The sequence below is a fragment of the Apteryx rowi genome, unplaced genomic scaffold, assembly GCF_003343035.1.
Source record: "Apteryx rowi isolate R43461 unplaced genomic scaffold, aptRow1 scaffold_27, whole genome shotgun sequence".
NCBI lineage: Eukaryota > Metazoa > Chordata > Aves > Apterygiformes > Apterygidae > Apteryx > Apteryx rowi.
In genome coordinates this window covers 3,955,245-3,974,082 of record NW_020449085.1, presented here as the reverse complement: position 1 = coordinate 3,974,082, position 18,838 = coordinate 3,955,245, and the positions used below count along the sequence as shown (strand labels likewise).

The window sequence follows — 18,838 nt, the reverse complement described above, 5'->3', positions numbered from 1 at the left end:
AGGAGAACCTCCTCTCCATATATAACATTTCTGTTGGCTCCTATTACCATCAGCACATAAGTTCCAATACATCTGAAATGACTATAAGTGTTTCTTTCAAGACCAGATGGTGCAGCTTGGAGGTGTGAAAGGTAAGCTCACATGTCTCCATTTGCAGAGCAAAGATTCAGATGAGTGACACCACAAAAAGAAGCCTAAGTTTAACTTCTTTAAATCAGTTTTAATTTCAATAATTACAATGCTTTTAGAATAATCTCTTTTATAAGGGAACAAATTAACAAAGCATCTTCAAATTTAACACTTGGAAAAAAAAAGTATGGCAAAATAAATCATGAAGACAAGTATTCTGTGAAGAATCGCAATTTTCAAAACACATAGCTCTATCTTTTATGAACACTGCGATCAATCATTTTATTCTAAAACATCTAAGAAAAACACTATCAAAAGTGTGTAAAATGAAATATTAGTTAGAGTTTGGAATTAATCCATTAATAAAGGGAGTGATCAATAAAACATCATTTAATAAAATGCTGAAATTATGGAAGAAAATAATTTAAAAAACATCTCAGCATAAGAATAGGTTTAAAATGGCAAAAACTCAGGAACTAACTATGCACAGTATTTTACAATACACTTTTGGCACAAGCTGTTTTTAGGAACACTAGTACAAAAGAAGGAGAAGGGCGTGGGAGATAATTTTGCCTGGAGGAAAAAGAAATCATAAAGATGAAACTAACTCTTCAGTTTACTGAGGGAAAAAAAAAAATCTAGAATAGTATAGAACTGATATGACAAAACACATTGTCTGGGTATTTCTAAAGCTCGAACTAACAGAGATGGTCCTGMAGCTCAGGCGCAAAAATCAGAACCAAAATATTAAAATTTAACAAATATGATGAGTTGAGTCGGTTGTCAAAAAAATAATTTGAAGCACTTGAAAAAGTTGAAAAACTGAATGATTGGTATATTTTAATGAATTGCACATTACCAGCTCAAAGATTGGCTTAAAATTTGTGTTTCTAGAGATTTGATTTTTAAAAGTAGTTGGTAAAATGGTTAAAAAAAGATACAAGTGTTATGCTCTGTAAAAATACTGCCTGCTTCCAGTATCAACACACACATTATGGGTGGGCTACAAGATGATGTGAACCATCTTTATAGACTGCCAATAACATATATACATACAGATCAAAACCCATAGGGAGATGAGAGGAAAAAAAAAAAACTTTTCCTCCTTTTAGAACGTGTACTTATTTTATATTAATTTACAGTACATAAAAGTGATTTGTCTTAACATCTACTTTAATGATCAAAAATCCTTGAGTCTTTTATTTATTTATTTATTTTAATTTCCCTCCAGGGCACGTTTCTGTGGCAAGTCTAGAACAAGTACAAAAATTCTGGTACCAAATCTTTCACTAGAAGCGCTAAACCACAGAACACTGCAACGGCACAATCATGGGATTACCAATAAAAAARGAAGATGATTTTAGCTAGAAAATAAAAGCTATATACCCAATAGCCTAATCTTTGTTTAGGAGGACTTGGATTGACTTTCAACATCAGCAGTAGCCAGGCAGGCTAGAAACTAGCTTTAACCATAACTAATCCGTAATAGCTTTTCCACACTTTGCCACCCTTGGCATCTATCATTCTGCAAACATTAASTGCACATTTAATTACAGGTTTCTTTTAACCTCTCAGGAGACAACACAGCAGCCTAGAGCAATGGCTGGTGTAAATTGGAAATCACCAGTAAAGTCAACTGAACAGTATTGAAACATATCTTAGCTGTGCAGCTCATGCAATAGTTGTTTTTATACAGCTCAGAAACAGCTTCATGTTTATGATTAACAGTAAAATAAGACCTATATAATTGTCCACAAATTTTAACAATACTGATGACAGATGCAAAAAGCTACTTCAATTTGATATTTACTGTTGAAACTATTTTACTTTAAAATATACAGCTAATTTTTTAAAGTAAACAAAATTCCAAAGTGTTGTGTGAATGACTGTAACTGATCTCTTCAGATTACTGATGGTAACCACAGATAGCATACCTCTACACAAGGCCCTTCTGTGTTTATTCCCCCTACGTGCACTTGAACACACTGCAGTATGCACCGCTGATTAGACAGGGGAATGGCAGTCAAGAAGATATGGATTCTATTTTTTGCTTTACCACAGCCTTTCTATTTGACCCTTGAGAAGGACTTGCATTTGCTTAACTTACACTTCTCCATCTTTATACGGAAAAATACTATTTACCTACAGGACCAAGCAATCTAAACCTGTTATTACCCTTTCTGAGACAATCCTTTCTCCAGTAATACACCAGAGGTAGGGAACAGAGCCTTAATTCTGCAAGAATCACAAACAGATTTACTGGAGAAAACTCGAAGCATGCAGGCTGTGCGGAGCATGGCCCTGCATTCGGTGGGACAATTCAGATTTTAATTCATTCATCAGTTTTGTATTTAGTCATCTTCAGGCATTCTGTTTTTGACAAAAAAAAATTGCAAAACTAGCACATTTATTGACATCAGATCACATAGCTTCTAATCTGAAGTAAAATTAATACTCACTAGGGCATCACTCTTGCTACTGATCTGAAGTAAAATTAATACTCACTGGGGCATCACCYTYCYTYMMYTTTTTTTTTTCCTGTAAGCCTGGAGCTCTTTTCATATAGCCCAGTAGCCATCTCTACATGCTAAGTATCACATGCTGGGTTTGATTACTTGCCCAGTTTTGTTAATGAATAATTCATTTGACTACCTTGATCATTCTCTAGTTTCATTTGAACTTCCCTGTCCCTGCTTGCTCTTGTATTACATGGAAGTGACAAGCCATCTGTTATCTTGAGGCCCTTATAGCCACCAGGGCCTCACTCTTTTAAAGTTACTCCATCCGGAAGAAGTGCCCAAGCAGCCTTGTTGGTAACATCAATAAAATAAATCTATCCAAGTACGTGCAGTCTCTTGGGAGCTCTACCTCATGAGATTTGTCCTTCCTCTTAAAAATCTACTTGCAAGTAATATACTGCCAGAGCTTACTTGACCTTCCCCATTCATTACAAATCTTCACCCTCTCTGTTTTTTAATCTAAAGTAATATTACTGTATTTGAGAGGCACTACGGAAAACTGGATTAGTTAAGAATCTGAAAGGAAATCTAGAAACATGAACTCAGGAGAAACACAGGTACAGGGGAGAAGACATGAAAATTAGAATAATAAAGGAAATATAGAGAAAATTTAGTGATGCAAGAAGCAGTAAATTTATAAGTCATAACAAGAAATGGTGAGTACAGAGGCATGACTTTTTAAACATGTAAATTGTCAGACTACCTTTAGTGATCACTTAAAAATACAAAAGAGAATAGAAAAAAAAGAACAAATGTAAAATTTTCAAATGAAATTTTGTCTGGGAATTTGACAACTCAGTCAGGAATAAACTACCCCATGGCGACATTCCTGCAATTTGTTCTCAGTACATAGAAGAGCGAAAGACAGAATTTTTTTTTTTTTAATACATGAAAATATTGAGGGCAGCAGTGGGTTTAATGGGGAAAACAGGATGATACAACCTCATCTTAATCATGCATATGAAAAACACTCATTTAAAGAAACATCTGGAAAAATAAAACATTTTCTCTCTCCCTAAGGACATTCAAATTTGGAAATTCCATCAACCATAAAACAGCATCATACCACTTGTGCACTCCACAAAAACACTGTGAAGATTAATGACAGTGCTGTTTGAAATCAATAGAGAAGAAGTGTTTCAGGGCACTCTTGTCTCTGTAAGGCCCAGCTGGGCTTTAGAGCGGGCAGGAGAGCACTACGGGATGGCAGGAGGAATCCTCCCACAAGACCAGAAGGTAGCTCCCAGCTGTGAGTGCCGGTGAACGGGCAGAGCAACCRACACATGAGCCTCATACCTGCTTCAATAACGCACGTGAAGAGCCTCTGTAACCCGTTCTGTGCAAACTTCACAAACCCTCTCGTGCTCCACTCGGCAAGATCACCGTGATGCTACCCTGTCTAGTACCCTCCAGATAAAGGATAATATGTAAAGAGAGTCTGATTTGTTATAGACACAATATTACAATTCACCCATTAGAAAATCATTTAAGTTCTCCAGTGCCAAATGTCAGAGAGAAGAGATTCTTCAGAATAAGCAAGCCCTCTAGAAAGAATGATTGCTATTTCTAAAACAGAAATGTTTCAGGTCTGAATCTTATAGCACATTTGATTTAAAGAATTACTGAAAGCATATAGGCCAGTACTACAGGACCAAATGGTTTCGCTCTTTTTGGAGCTCATCAGCTGTAGGTAACGGCCTATAAAACACAGCACAGCACTGATTCTTCAGCCCTTTAAAATTTTAAAATCAACATAAGGGTAAGGTTTTTTGTTTTCCTTTTAGCCTCTTAGAAAGATGTCATCCATATGAAAGTGCATGCCAGTTTTATTCCCTACGTAATTCATGAAATTCTCTATACCCAAGAGAATCCCAAATAAAGATATTTCAGCACCATCTTGGAGTCTGTCACTCTAATAATACTAATACGAGAGGTAATCAACAGATTATCTTATAATAAATTTTTCTTATAAAAAGCTTCAATGGCTGACAAAAATTAAACACGAAATTACACTTTTAGTTAGCCAATTACATGTTTAGTTCAGCCAAACTGCTTACTTTACTCAGACCAGCTCACTACAACCAAATCCTGCAAGATGGTCGCTCAGGCAAACAGCAGCAAGCAGGACCCATGCGACAACCTTCAGAATATGCTTTTGGTTGTTTTTTTCTAAGCATAAAAATTCATACGCTACTGAACTCAGTTAAATTAAACTGCAATACATTTAAAGATATTTTAGTTCCACAAAACATAAGTGCATGTTTCCAAACCACTGTCTATGATTTCTACTACCACTATATTGAATGTATAACTATGTTAAATTAATAGATTTTCTTCCAGTAATTTTTCTTTTTGAAAACCAAATTACCAAYAAGGCTTTTTAATTTTATCAAAATATCCATTCCTACAAGCTGCCTGTTGTTTTCACAGAAAATCATTTTGGTCCACACATGAAAAAAGTAAATGGGAAAAATGCAACTCTGAAGAAAATCTCATGGGTCCAGTGCGTGCAAAGAAACAAAGCAAGTTTGCAAATCAAATGGTAAAGGCTTTTATATCCGCAACAAAACAAATTATTCTAGAACAAAACACTGCAACTTTAAGCATTCTCCAAGGACAGTCTTTGGAGAAAGGGAAAGAATCTACAGCTAAATCTGGTAATTCTTGTACTCAAAGAAGGAAAAAGCATCCATTATCACCTCAGCACAGTTCTAATGATCTGGTCTCCATGATCACATAAAACTAACTTGAGCTCTTCTGGAGAATTCTCAACACATATTATTCTTCTGAGGTCATTTGAATACTTTTTTCTTTTAAGCCTGAAAGTCACAGCACTTTGTTTTCAGCTGTGATCCTGACATCAACGGTGAAGCGCAGATTTTGTCTCAATTTTGTCTCAAACTTAACTATCAAAATAAAAATGTAAGGCTGCAAAAATCTTGTACCTTGATACTTGATTTAAATCTTAAGGTTATATTTTGTAAATTAGACTTAATYGAATTTTGAAAATAGGTCATCTCATTCTGAACTAACTTTACACCATACAGATGGTGGAAAACAACTTAAGCCACCTAAAGAGACTTGCCGTTTTTCCGTGATGACTTCTGTGTTGAAGTTGGCAGACAAGTTTGTGCCGTTGCCAGCTCAGGATGGGCAGCTTTAGCTCCATGGTTGGCTTTTACCTTATCAGCCCAACTTACACCAGCAGGAGCCAGGCGTGTTGCAGCAATCGTCACTGAAGGGTTCCTAAATGAAAGTCATAGCTGTTATTAGCTTCTAATCAAATAACAGAATGGTTCATTAGAAAACTTATCAGCACACACTTTCCTTAATCTTGGCTTTCCCTGTCTCAGATTGAGAGCTCGCTCCAAAAACTAGAACCTACTAGCAACCAATAGAAAGAGTTTATTCTAGTATTCTTCACACAGCCTATCTTGTTTTCATTTCTCTTTCAACAGTTTCCAAAGTTGAAAATTGTAATTCTTGAATATTAATATCTTGAATATTTGTATCAGCACTGTTGCATACTTCTGACTGTTTCTGTCTCCAGTCCCTGTACTTTTCCTAATTTTTCTACATCCTTTCTGGGAAGGGATGATGGTGACCAATGGTACAAGCCACACGCTCTGAATTTCTACAGCGTGCAACACCACCCTTGCTTCTGTCATCTATTCCTCACCTAATGATTCCTAACATTCTAACTGCCAAAAATTTCCCTAATACCAAGCAAGTCTAAACCTTTCATTTTCATCCTGTCTCCTCAAGCATGYACAGAAACTGTTCTTTTCTGTCTGTTTCTGGTGCTCTGCAGTACTGAAAGCATTCTAGAATAACAAGCAGGGAAGAAAAGAATGGTATGTAAACATGAAAAATCTTAACAAGACTAAGGAAAAACATTTCCAAAATACTGTAGGTGCCTAGTGTTGCCTTGCTTTGAGTCATAAGCGGACTGAGTAAGAGAAAAGTTTGCAAGTCTAAAGGACAGAAAACTTATTTTGCTATTAGCTGCTTTAACACACAGAGCTGCTAACTATTTCTCTATGATGGTGAAAAAGTGTAACCCTTCAATTCAAAAATAGAACAGTTATTTGCAAATAAAACAGCCCAAGCAACAATAACAATATAGACTTGGCTACAAAAAAGGGCTGAGCTGAAAGACTGAATTATGTTGGCTGTTGTTTGTTTTTACTAAAATAAAAGAGCTTTCTCTCTATTTCCTCCTTACTCAAATTTTTGCTTTGATTGTCTGTGCATACTTTCTTCCCATTATCCCATATTTAAGCAGACAACCTCTCAAACACTGTCTGGTTCATATCAACAGCTGCAGAGAGACTAGCACTGTTGGAGCAACTTCTCCACCAAACATGGTTTGTAATTCTTTTGTAGAAATATTTGATATCCAAAATTTAACACAGCTGAAACTCAGAGGCACTGATCAAATATTCTAATATTAGATCTCTGTTGAGGACATTATCATTACTTAGGAAAGAGCTATGGTATGTGCCCAAGATCCCAACAGACCAGACTGAACTACAAATACACYCTGAAAAGGATTTAGACCAAACACTTCAGTGCTTTCCAGAACTGGCAGAGACACTGCTGCCCTAAAACGGTGTGTATGCACATTTTTGTGCAACTCCTTTCACATAGTAATTTTCATTTTATCTAAGTAAAAGATGCATTATTGTAATATTTAATATGCTCTATATTTAAATTAATATCGATTTTGCTGTTCATCAAAATCATGATAATCTCACTTTACATTCATTCCTATTGAACAACATTTACTTCTTGCGTATGCAGCTGGCCATTCACATTGCATATACGGGCAATTTTAAAATGTCAATTATGTACATTTTGACCTTTGTTTTGTCAAGGGAAAAGACTATTAAACAGGTAAAATGAAATATGTTCATTGTATTTTTATCTTCAGGTCTTTGGAATGACCAGTCATTAAATATATAAGGAAGTACGTAAAAAATTAACTCCTCGATAGCATTTTCTTTTTCAGAGCATGTGCTTTTATTTCATGAATGCAAATATTTGCATTTACATATGACTCAATAAACAACAGGCAAAACTATATTAATTACTATAGAAAAACAGTATATTCAATAACTGTTTCAAATGAATCCATTGTTTTGGTTTAATAAACTTTTGATCTGTTTTCATACCCAAAATTTAAACTTCTTCGAGCATTTGATGTCACACTAATTCTATCTGTTGACGGACTTGGGATCACATGGCGTCCTGGAGACATTTTCTTTACTTCCCACGCTAATGAAGTAGGTCTGCAAATTCAGGGAAGAATGGTTTAAAAAACAAATTCTCAATAACTATTCCTTTATCACATTAAAGAAAAAGCAGCACCAGTAAATGGTACAAAATATTAACAAATACTGTTGAATTTCATCAGATATCTTAGCAACTGTTTCCACACCAAATCCAAACCATATCAGCTAGATGCGTATCAAAAACTGTTCGTACACTCAAGAGGACAATACTTACTTTAAATGTCAGCGTGGGACCAAACATCAAACCAAACGACAAAAGGGAAAGCATTATGGGTAGGACTGGAAATACGCTCTAATTCTAGTGACAAAAACACTGCACATAAAAGGCCGCAATTCATGGTACCCTACCTTGCCCTATCCCGCATAGTGGAGCATTCAACACACGTTAAATGCTGTTTTGACTAATCTATATATCAAATATCTGCAGTACATAAAAGACCTTAGAACTAACCAAATATATCACCATCCACCCATTCTATTATACCAAACTGTCAGCGATAACGTTCATTAATACATGTATGTAGTTGCAAAGATAATTGAATAGGTTGAATTAAGTTAACTGTCACTAATATAAAAATGTTCTCACGCAACCAGACACAGTTTGAGGTGGAAGTCAGTCCTGCAATTTCATTATGGATCTCATTAAAGTTGTTTTATTTATTTATTTATTTTAACTCCTCCTGGAGTTATCTGCTTACATGAAAATTACAGCTGTCAATTAAAAATAAAATCAAACCTGTAAATCCCACTGCTGGTGAAGAAAGATTTAGGAAAAACATTGTTATGTAAAGGACTTTTTAACTGTTTCCAGTACTTCTAAAAGGACTAGCAACCTATAATTGAACTAGTTCTACAGGCACAAGATACACCAGCAAAAACTTACTTCTCATTTAGCCCTCAAAGCTAAAACTTAGTGATATTCAAAACTAGTCACAAATTGGAATGACATAACCAGTTTTACCCTTCTGATGTTATACTTCCAAACTCTTTTTCATTTCCAGCACAACTGCTCCYTGATAACACTATCAGGAAGGAAAAAATACCCACCAGGTCCTCACATCGATTCTGTCCAAAAGGAAAATTTCCTTCCTGGTGCCCCACAGCAGCTATTAAAATTGGTTCCTAAGTTTCTTGCTGAATCTCTGCTACAAATGAAGTTCAGCATGATACAGTACTTGGATGTAGACAAAAGGTAAAGAAAAAAAAAAATCTAATTACCTGCTTTGAGCATCAGCCTTTTCTAGCTTCTCCTGTAGCTGTATCCAGTCAATCAATGCTTTGAAGTCCCTTACATAGTTATCTAGCATCATCAGGACTTCCTGAAAAGCAACCATTACATCAACCTTTGTATTTAGAAAGCCCCTCACYCCCCACAATAAAAAGGGAATGGAGGAGAAAGCAGGCAATTTACCAGTCTGCAACTCTCTCATGAAACAGAATTTACAAAAATTAAAAACAAGAAAACACCCCAAAAAGTCCAAACAGTTTTTTATGTGACCAAACATCAAAACATTTACCTTCTCAAAATATGTGTATGGTTTCTAAAAACTCTGTGAGCACCAATGTCTAAGGACAGAATAGTAAGATTTACCAAAAAAAAAAAAAAAAAGTCCCTAATGTACAGAAGTATTACTCAGAATTTTTTTCTGACACAGCTGTTATCCTTTAAAATAYGTTGGATATATCTCATCAAATAAGGAAAAACCTCTGTAAAACTTGCTGCACGGGTGGGAGACTAAAAATGTATTGCTTGTAATTAATCTGTGGAGCAAAGAATACACAAGGTGACCCATAGGCTGTTGTATCAGACAGCCAGACCTCCTTCTGGATAATCTTGGGATCCTTGCAGTAGAAAAATTTCAGAACTAGTTCCGAAGCCTCTGTAGTTCAAACCGTATTGCTTTCCTACAGACTTTCAAGTGTGCAGAATTTTCAAAGGATATACGCCTGTGCTCTTCTAGATTAAGGACAGACACATGCTGTCATCACATGAGATTACCAGCACTATCACATTAACAAGGCAATTTGTGATTAAAAAGAATCTTACAGTGATGTTTTGAGAGGCAAAAAGGAGAAAGATCACAACATCAGATTTTGTTTACAAACTGATCACGCTTGACATGAACTTACTGAGAAATAAACCAACGGACCCGCAAGATGTGAAGTTTACATTCACTTCTCTGATTAGTACATTTTAACAAGTGAAAAAAGTCACTAATTCTACATTCTTGACTATGGAATGTCATATACCCAGTCCTTAAAACTCTAAAACCCAGATTATACCTCTGATCATTACAAACAAGCGAATCTTCTACCATTTTAAAAGTTACTTTTGAATAAAATGGAATTGCTTAAAAATTTACACATTTTTTATGTTCATTAATCATTGCAAGCTGCATTCATGAACACTTTTTATGGGATGAAAGTTAGGTTGACACATTATCATAGAATAACAGAACAGGAAGAGACCTTAAGAGGAAAGTAGTCCCTCTCGTAACTCCTGGGTTGGATCAAATACACATTGTCAGAATGATGTGGGTATGCTGGGTTTTTTTGTTTTTTGTTTTTGTCCTGCAGACAGTTCAGAACTTAGAAGCTTATAAATCACGTGTTGGTCTCTAACAAATAAAATTAACTGTTATGAACAGACATACAAAACCACCTTGACTGCACGCTGTATCAGGAAGAAAGTCATAGATGGAATGACAATGGCTGAACAACAGAGAACTAAAGGACTTGTTTCCAATAAAAATATTCTTAAACTTAATTTTCAAAATTATTCACTACATGTATTGACTTCCAGTTTGGTCAAATACATAAATGTATTAACTATAGTAAGGCCAGATTACATACAGAAACAAAAACTAAAAGATAAATTGGGATCCTGCAGTCTTTATTCTGACATTACTCCCATTCATTTCACAATAAAGCAGAGCAAAAGACAGCATGACTAAACTCGTAGCTTTGCTCCTTGAGAAAACTAGGTTCTCTAACCGCAGCGGTGAAGAAAGGCACAATTCCTTACTATGCAGGAAGCTAGGAGATCACTGATACTCCACATAAGTGCTCAAAAAACCCATTTACTGAATGTGACAAAAAGTGCACAGAACCTCATGGCCAACAAGCACCTTCTCAGCAGAGCTGACTATCACCCATAGAGCAGATTAATGCAATTCGAAAGGAATTAGTTCTAGATCATGTCAATTAGAAACACAAGCATTCATACTTGCTCCTTCAAAGATCAGAAAATTTGTACTTAAGACATTATTTTATGACAACAACATGCTGAAAATAATAAAATTCCACAAATGAATTCAGAATTCTATAAAGACTTATATCAGCTTCAACTGGAGAGTTAAAAATGTAGATATAATTTTATGGTATGAGGAAAACCACTAAAGATTAAGTGTTCCTGTTTTGCAGATTCTTTACTATGCCAAAGTTGCTCCTGCTGGTATTAAGGGAATTTTTTTCTTTTCAAAGCAAGTAATTAACACATAGAAATATTTTGGCAACAATTACAAATGAAAATATATTGGCTCCTAAGTGTATAGCTACAAATTTAAAAATGCTTTGAAAACAGTGAAGATACTCTACTACAGTACAGCTAACTGTATTGCCTATTTTTATAACATTATTTCCCATTCACCTACAGTTTTAACAGAAAAAGAACTCCTAATGTATGCAAAACTTTGTGAGATATAGTTCTAAGACYGATTATTCTTTTTGTTTAACACAAAATCAGGTATAAAATTCAGTTTCAGTTTTTACACAAGTAACCTTTCAACTAGTTTTTATGCCAGAACTAAAGCATGTGCTGCCTGTTATACCGGAGAAGTCACAAGAAAGTCAAACACAGTCGAAGTCAAACAGAATATCACTGCTGATGTAAAACTTACTTTTTTGTTTTGAAAYGCTCCACAAAAAGCAAACAAAAGTCTTTCTTACAAGGCAGTTGGTTTACAGTGCCAAAATAATTGGTAAGTAAAGTCTGCTACAAGAAATGAACAAGTCAAGTATTTTAGCCAGTTCTCTCTCTTTTTTTTTTCAGCTTCCCTAATAAAATTTCAGCTTTCTAATTCAATTCATGTCCATTTAAGTTAGCCCATACTAAGTTGTGCTGACTTATTGACAATAAGGGCATAGAAAGCAAAATTTAATTCTGAATCATTTATTTTTCAAGTCTGCCACTGAGATAGCTCCCACAAAAAAAAAAAAATCTGAATATGAGCTATATATCTGAAATTAGTTGGCACAAAAAAAAAAAAAAAAAAAAAATGGCTTAACCTATTTTAAGGAATGTTTAGCTACACATTATCAGAAATGATCAGAGCAGACCCATGCAGCTGTAATCGGAGTCATGTTTTACGAACAAGGGAATACAAACAAGACAAGCAGCTGGAGCGGCCCCATATTCACTGATGCACATCTTTCTCCTTAAAGCTATGAGGGCCATTTTGTCAAGCAGGATGAAGCAGAACAAAAGTGGCTCTGAAAGCGCCGCTACAGCCGTCCAGATAACTACATATAGATATACAGCTAAAATTACCAATTAGTTTACCAATTGGCTGCAACGGATTCGATTGGTTTGTAATTAATTCTAGTTACTGGCGCATAGAGCAGGCCGGTTGGCGCCATCCCTTTGTCCCGCTGACACACAATCCCGGTGCACAGGGCTCTGGGGTCCTGGACATCGATACAGCTCGCTAGCTCACCTACGGTACAGCGGGTAGCAGATATACCCTGTGGTGCTGAAGCAGGGGAAACTTGTACCACTTGAGAAGGTGCTGACAAAAAGGAACCTTTATGGGGGAGACTACTGCTGCACTAGAGTCAAAACAATTTTAAATCCCATTATTTTTCAAGGTCATATGTATCCTATACTATTTTCAAAGAGCCAGTTCAAACTGAAAAAGAAAGCAATACTGTGAGAAAACAACGCTTAAAGGAAAATCAGTGACATAAAACCAGAAACACTCACAATGCAGCTCCTGTTTCTTTCCCCCCCTCCAGCATTTGGATCGATAATCCTCCTGCACTTTAAAAAGCTCTCATGCTTTTTCTTTTCTCTAGGTCTGAATCATTACTTTGATTTCTAAGTATGTATTTATCTTAAAGTTGTACTTCTTGCCTCTTCATTTGGGTGATCACATTAATATCTTTCCAATCAACAAGGATCTCAAAGTAGAATCACTCCCTGCATCAGAATAATCCTATATCCCTGAATCAGAACGGTCTTGGACTTGGGTCCTAGGTAGGTCGATTATGATCTTTTGGGGGGGGGGGGGAAAGCTCACTTTGTTTGGAGATCGCATAACAGCTTGGAAAAGTTTTCATCTCCATTTATTCTCCATTCTCGAATAAGGAGGGAGAGGAGAGGGAGGGAGAAAAGAGAGAAGCATGGAAAAGTGTAGGATGTTAAGATTACTACGATTCAAAATAGTAGAATATGTCAGAAAAATGAACTCAGGCACCACATCTGTACTGTAGCTTATGCTCAAGACTAGAAATGTATGTTTTCTTTCACAAACTATGCATAGTTTTGAAGTTATCTATAATGAATATTTTGCATTACATATTTATCAGGGTAACTCCATTTTAAGGTACTTGAGTACTTTTTGTACTCCAGTATAAAAAACAAGCAATGTTAGTACTTTCTTTCAATTTATATTTTTAAGGTGTTTGTTTTAATCATTTCACATAAAAATTGCCCCCCAAAATTTCCTTACAAACACTTAAAACCAGTTCTGGCATTAGGAATCTTGCTTGTTAAACACAGATGATCGCAAAAGCAATTCTTATAGCTTTGGGACAGGATGTAAAGAAGCAGTTCCTCTAGCCAAAGGACTATCATTATCTGCCACGTACTGAAGTTGATATAACCATAACATACTCTAAAACAGGTTCAGATGAGGACTGCAGAGAGGAAAAAAAAATTGCCAGTAACTAAAGTTCTCTTAATTGGTATGTCTTTATAAATCCTCTTATAGTAGCCTTGCAGAAGCCACTAAGCAGTAAACGTGGTAGTAAAGCTGCATCCATGGACTCTTAGATACAAACACTTAATGCATCATATCTGGTCTCAGTTTATTCCTGATTAATTCACTTATATGACAGCCATAACCTGCTACCTGCCAAGGATGTGCTCCTGAGAAATGACACGGCAAAGCAAATTTTCTCCATAAGAATTAATGAAACAATTGGGGGAAACATGCAGGGACTGATTAAAAAGCACACAATTCAATTACACAGAAACAGTATGCATGATGTGAACAACGGAGAGGCAGACACAGGATCATCCAGATTGCCAACCAGAAGAGACGCTGGCTTTTTAGAACAGATTACCATTCTGAAAGATCTCGGCCACTTCCATCTGTGAGACTGCACACCCAGTTGTTACCCCATTTTTCCGTCCTTCACTCTCAACTTCACTGATTTTGATTCATCCACAGAAGATGACTATGACAATGAAAACGTAAATGCCCAAAGAGAGGCAGGAAGAATGCTCATAAAAAGAGCCCGAGGGCGGACATGCAGCGCTAGCATACAGCCATGGGATATTTATTCAGAAAGAGACATGTTCTCCCCCTGAATCACTCCACATTCAGAAACAGATATCTTTTGCAAGTGAGTGCTAAGTGGCAGCCTGACTTACACTTCTGACATATTCCAAGGGCAGATTTAGAGTTTTTCAAACAATCTGAAAATGTTTCAGAATATATGCTCCATAAAACTACACCAAACTGGAGGATCGAGTCTTGTGAAGAACACAGCAAAAGAATTATACATAAGATCTAATGTGTAAACCTATCATTGTCTTAGGCTTTCAGGGTAATTTCAGAATCACCTTGTTTTTACTGAATACAATGAAAAGAGATTTGAYCATATGGGATACAGTTCATTCACTTCGCTGCCTGCTGAAAATCTCCTTCTAATAGGAAGGAAATATTCTTCCAGGGGTTCAGAGAGCAAAGACATCAGAATAGAGCCTGTGTTGAAACACTACAATACTTCGTAACCCTTCTCGGGATACCTTTCCTAGGATTTGCAGCACTAAAAGAAAAGAACCAAAATTCACATATAACAAACCATTTCCCACAAAAAAAGTGTCTAACCCTAGTGCTATAATTTTTTTCCTGCCTGGAACAAGGCACTTTATGCATCTGTGAAACTGAAAAGTATTGGGGGGGGGGGGGAGGAGGAGACAAAAAACAAAACTTATCCTCCCCAAAACCAAAGTGGACAGAGTTGAATTGGCTCTTAACAGTGTAAATGTGGTCAAAATCCTGCTTGGATAAACTTGACTATTATACTGAATCACCATAAATTACTTCTTCATTGAGGTTAGAAAAAGCTTGGCTTTTCTGCCTTCAGCTCCAACACATTTAGAAACAATTTTATTTTCTTGGCTGTCTTAAAGAACAGTAATCAGGCTGGAAGGCCACGGACCTCAGCCTGCATGCATAGATTGAAATCATTGGAATTAGCATATCCTGAACCAAAAGCAGCCCTCATAAGGGCTCAGCAAGGGACCCTAATGAAGCAAGTTCCTCTCTCCTTCAGGGAGGCCTTCAATCAACTAAAATTATGGTAAATCATTCACAGATATCGTCCTGACTGGAAGGCCTGAAGAAAGCTAAAGTTGTTTCAGCTGCTTTCTTCACATACCACCACCACGCAGCATGTCAAGTCTTCCAAGGGAAAGGCCTTACCCATCTTTTTAGGGTGTCTTGTGCTCGCTTTCTATGAGAATCAGAACAACAGAACTTCACTACTGACTTTTCCATTTTATAAGAGGGAATAAGAATCTCGGGCAGAATGAAGTTGTTTTCACTGAACCATACTCAAGGTAGACTGACCTAAGAATGTAAGCATTACGACCAATAAGAGAAACCACCCTTGCCAAAATCCTGCAGAARAATACCAATAATTAATGCTAGGTGGAAATACAAAAGCTTGTTCAAGTACTTAGTAATGCCAGACAGAAATCTAAAAGGAATATATAGCTGAATTTTCCATATCAGAATTCAGCTTTTTTGGAACAAAAACACAAAAAACAAAAACAAAAACAAAACAAACAAAAACACACACACACAGTTGAAGCCATTAATTCATCTAAGGAAGGAAAAAAACCTCAGTCCATTAAATTTTGAGTAGTTTGAGATTCTTCTAGGCATAATGTTTCCTTAGCTGTTGGATCCAGTTTCTGAAACTCTTATCAATAAGAAAACAATTGTGTGTGTGTGTGTGTGTGTGCACGTGTGTGTGTGCGCATGCGCACAAGTGTTTTTTGGTTTTTTTTGTAAACTTCTCTCTCCTAAGCCAGTTGCAGAGACACCTGAGGACCGCAAAGCAGTAACAGCAGAAGACCCATATCTCTGTTGCATTAACCAAAATTGGATATAGAATCTGCCTTCCTCTATCCCCACATAATTTCAGGCTTATTTCCTTTTGGGATACAGAAAGAGATGTAAGGGATCCTTGGCATTACTAATTCTTTCCTGCCTAAGCTCACCACCCAAAACTAGAAAATACTAGGTGATAAAACGTTCATCTAAATATYAGACACTTGGAAACTTAGCTAACATACAAAATATCCATACAACTCACAATCTGACATGTTCAGATTATAGTCTAGTCTACTAGAATAAATYTAATCTCTGTCTATTACCATTGGACAGAATGATTTATATATAGCAAGATCATATTTAAACTTGACCTCCCCCTTTCTTTTAGAAATAATTCAGCTATTTTCATTTTATTTTTATAYATGAAGCATCAAAGCCATATCACTATATATATTTATGGGTTGAGAGTTCTCAATTCCAAATCAATAGAAAAATACTACCTTCAGCAGTGCCCAAAGCTGAGAGAAAATATACACAACCACTGATCTTCTTACACAYATTGCCACTGTTTGTAGCCTTACCACAACCCTTTCGTCTGCAGTTTCAACCACAACCAGCCACTAGAGCCCTATCGGATTTGGAAGCATAAAACATTATCTTCAGTGACAATGTAATCAATAAAACTATACCAGCTTGCAAGACTACATGAGAGCAAAAAGCGCAAAATCAAAAATAAACATTTTTATACTGGGTTAATCTGAAGGTCTTACATACCAGAGGTCATGTTTCTTTTTTTCAGAGGTCTTCTTTTAATATGATCTTTATGCAACTAAAATGTTTTAAATAGAACAGTGCATATCTGTATGTTTGAAGAGACATAATTTAAAGAGATGAAGTGTAAATTAAATAAGCTTTTAATAACATAAACTAATCTTAATAAGGAGAATTTTTCAGGGTTCCACTTAAAAAAAACAAGGAAGAAAACAATTAACAAATTAACCATTTTGTGCCCTTATTTAATATTGTTTGACACACATTCAGTACCAAAAATATAAATGATACTTCATGGAAAGAGCTAACAAGACATTCTCCRTTAATCCACTTTGAAAAGTAAACAGAAAACACAGCAATATTGGATTCTTCATTTTGCAAAATACTTTTAGTTCTTTATGTATGGCAGAAATACAGCCCATGTTCAAATTTGATTGTCTACTTGTACATTTTGTAATGTTTTAACCAATAAATACTTTTCTATATGATATAAAAATTCTCAAAAAGACCTCAAAAGTGAAGCTAATCCACTCTAATTTTTAGCATGAGCATTATATGAGTTCATTATAAATGGAATTTTCATCTGAAAATTAAAATATTGAGAAGACTTCAAAATATTGAAGTACTGCAGTACATAAAAATGGAAAAAAGCATACAGAATTAGCTGAACTCTTCCCGCCCATAGAGGAATAAAAAAAATACAACCAAGCAAAAGAACCCCAACTGGTTCTGCAAAYTGGATTTAGTGGGCCCTGGTTTCCCACCCATCTCTTTTCTGGCACCAGAGAAACCAGTAAAGACATGTACCTCAATTAAACTTAAGAAAAAAAAAAAAAAAAGCCTGCAAAACATATCTACATTACTGATGTACTGTCCATAATAGCAAAGCTAGGGAGATGCCCGGACTGCACAGAATTCATAACCAGAAGCAAAAAAAACAAACCAAAACAACAAAAAAACCACCTTTGTGTCCTCCTAGTCTCGAACCTTTGAAAGGGCTTGCGTAGTCCCTGGAGTAGCATGCAGAACCCAGCGGTCTTTCCCTGCAACAGGGAAAACCTAACCTGGCCCCAGACAGGGATTCTAGATCTTTTGCATCACTTCAGTCTTTTTAAAAAGCAAGAAAGGGCAGAACCAGAAACAGGGACCTCAGAAAAATCAATAGAAAGTATGAAACTTGGTGCTCGGGAGTAGTGTGACAGCAACATATATAGGACAAGCAGAGCCAAGGCAATAAAACAATCTTGTTCTGGATAAGCAAGTGATGATTATTTACCTGACTTAAGCTATTCTTAAGGCAGAAAGTGGTCCTTCTACTAAGCTAGGTGAATTCCTGAAACAAYGTCACATGAGTGCTTCTTACGAAATACCGTTTGCCAACTGAATTCTGAGACTAGATCAAGATTTTCAYTTATGAAGTCCTAAAAGATTGAGGTACAAGAGTAAACAACATACTACTGAGGCACAAGAGTAGTCTATATCTACTGCAATATGAAAGCTGCACTTAGACAAGATATTCCAATTTATGGAGGACAGCAAACGCTGGCCTTTCAGAGAACAGGTAGGAACAGTGGTGAGGAAGACCCGCAGTTTCCACAAGGATCTGTTGTTTGCATTTTATCACCAGTATTCAATCAAAAATTAAAATATACCTATATGCTAATGACAAGTTTGATCATCCTATAATTCAAGCTTACGTATGCATTACCAAAATGTTGTATGCCCAAATGTTATGTAAAACACTAACTTCAAAAGACAGAAGCTAAAATATTCTACT

The 18,838-nt window shown here is 36.0% G+C and overlaps 1 protein-coding gene across 7 annotated transcripts in view; it reads right to left on the bottom strand.

The window, feature by feature from the left end:
- The window catches only part of SCAPER (S-phase cyclin A associated protein in the ER), a 195,328-nt gene that overhangs the window by 148,181 nt on the left and 28,309 nt on the right, over window positions 1-18,838 (bottom strand). For 6 of the 7 annotated variants that reach the window (XM_026068288.1, XM_026068287.1, XM_026068289.1 and 3 more), the window contains 3 exons: window positions 9,161-9,261; window positions 7,823-7,939; window positions 5,734-5,894 (listed from right to left, as the gene is read on the bottom strand). In XM_026068288.1, the coding sequence (XP_025924073.1) occupies window positions 5,734-5,894; window positions 7,823-7,939; window positions 9,161-9,261 (379 nt within the window). The remainder of the gene's footprint in view (window positions 1-5,733; window positions 5,895-7,822; window positions 7,940-9,160; window positions 9,262-18,838) is intronic. The other variant, XM_026068294.1, reaches the window with a different exon arrangement.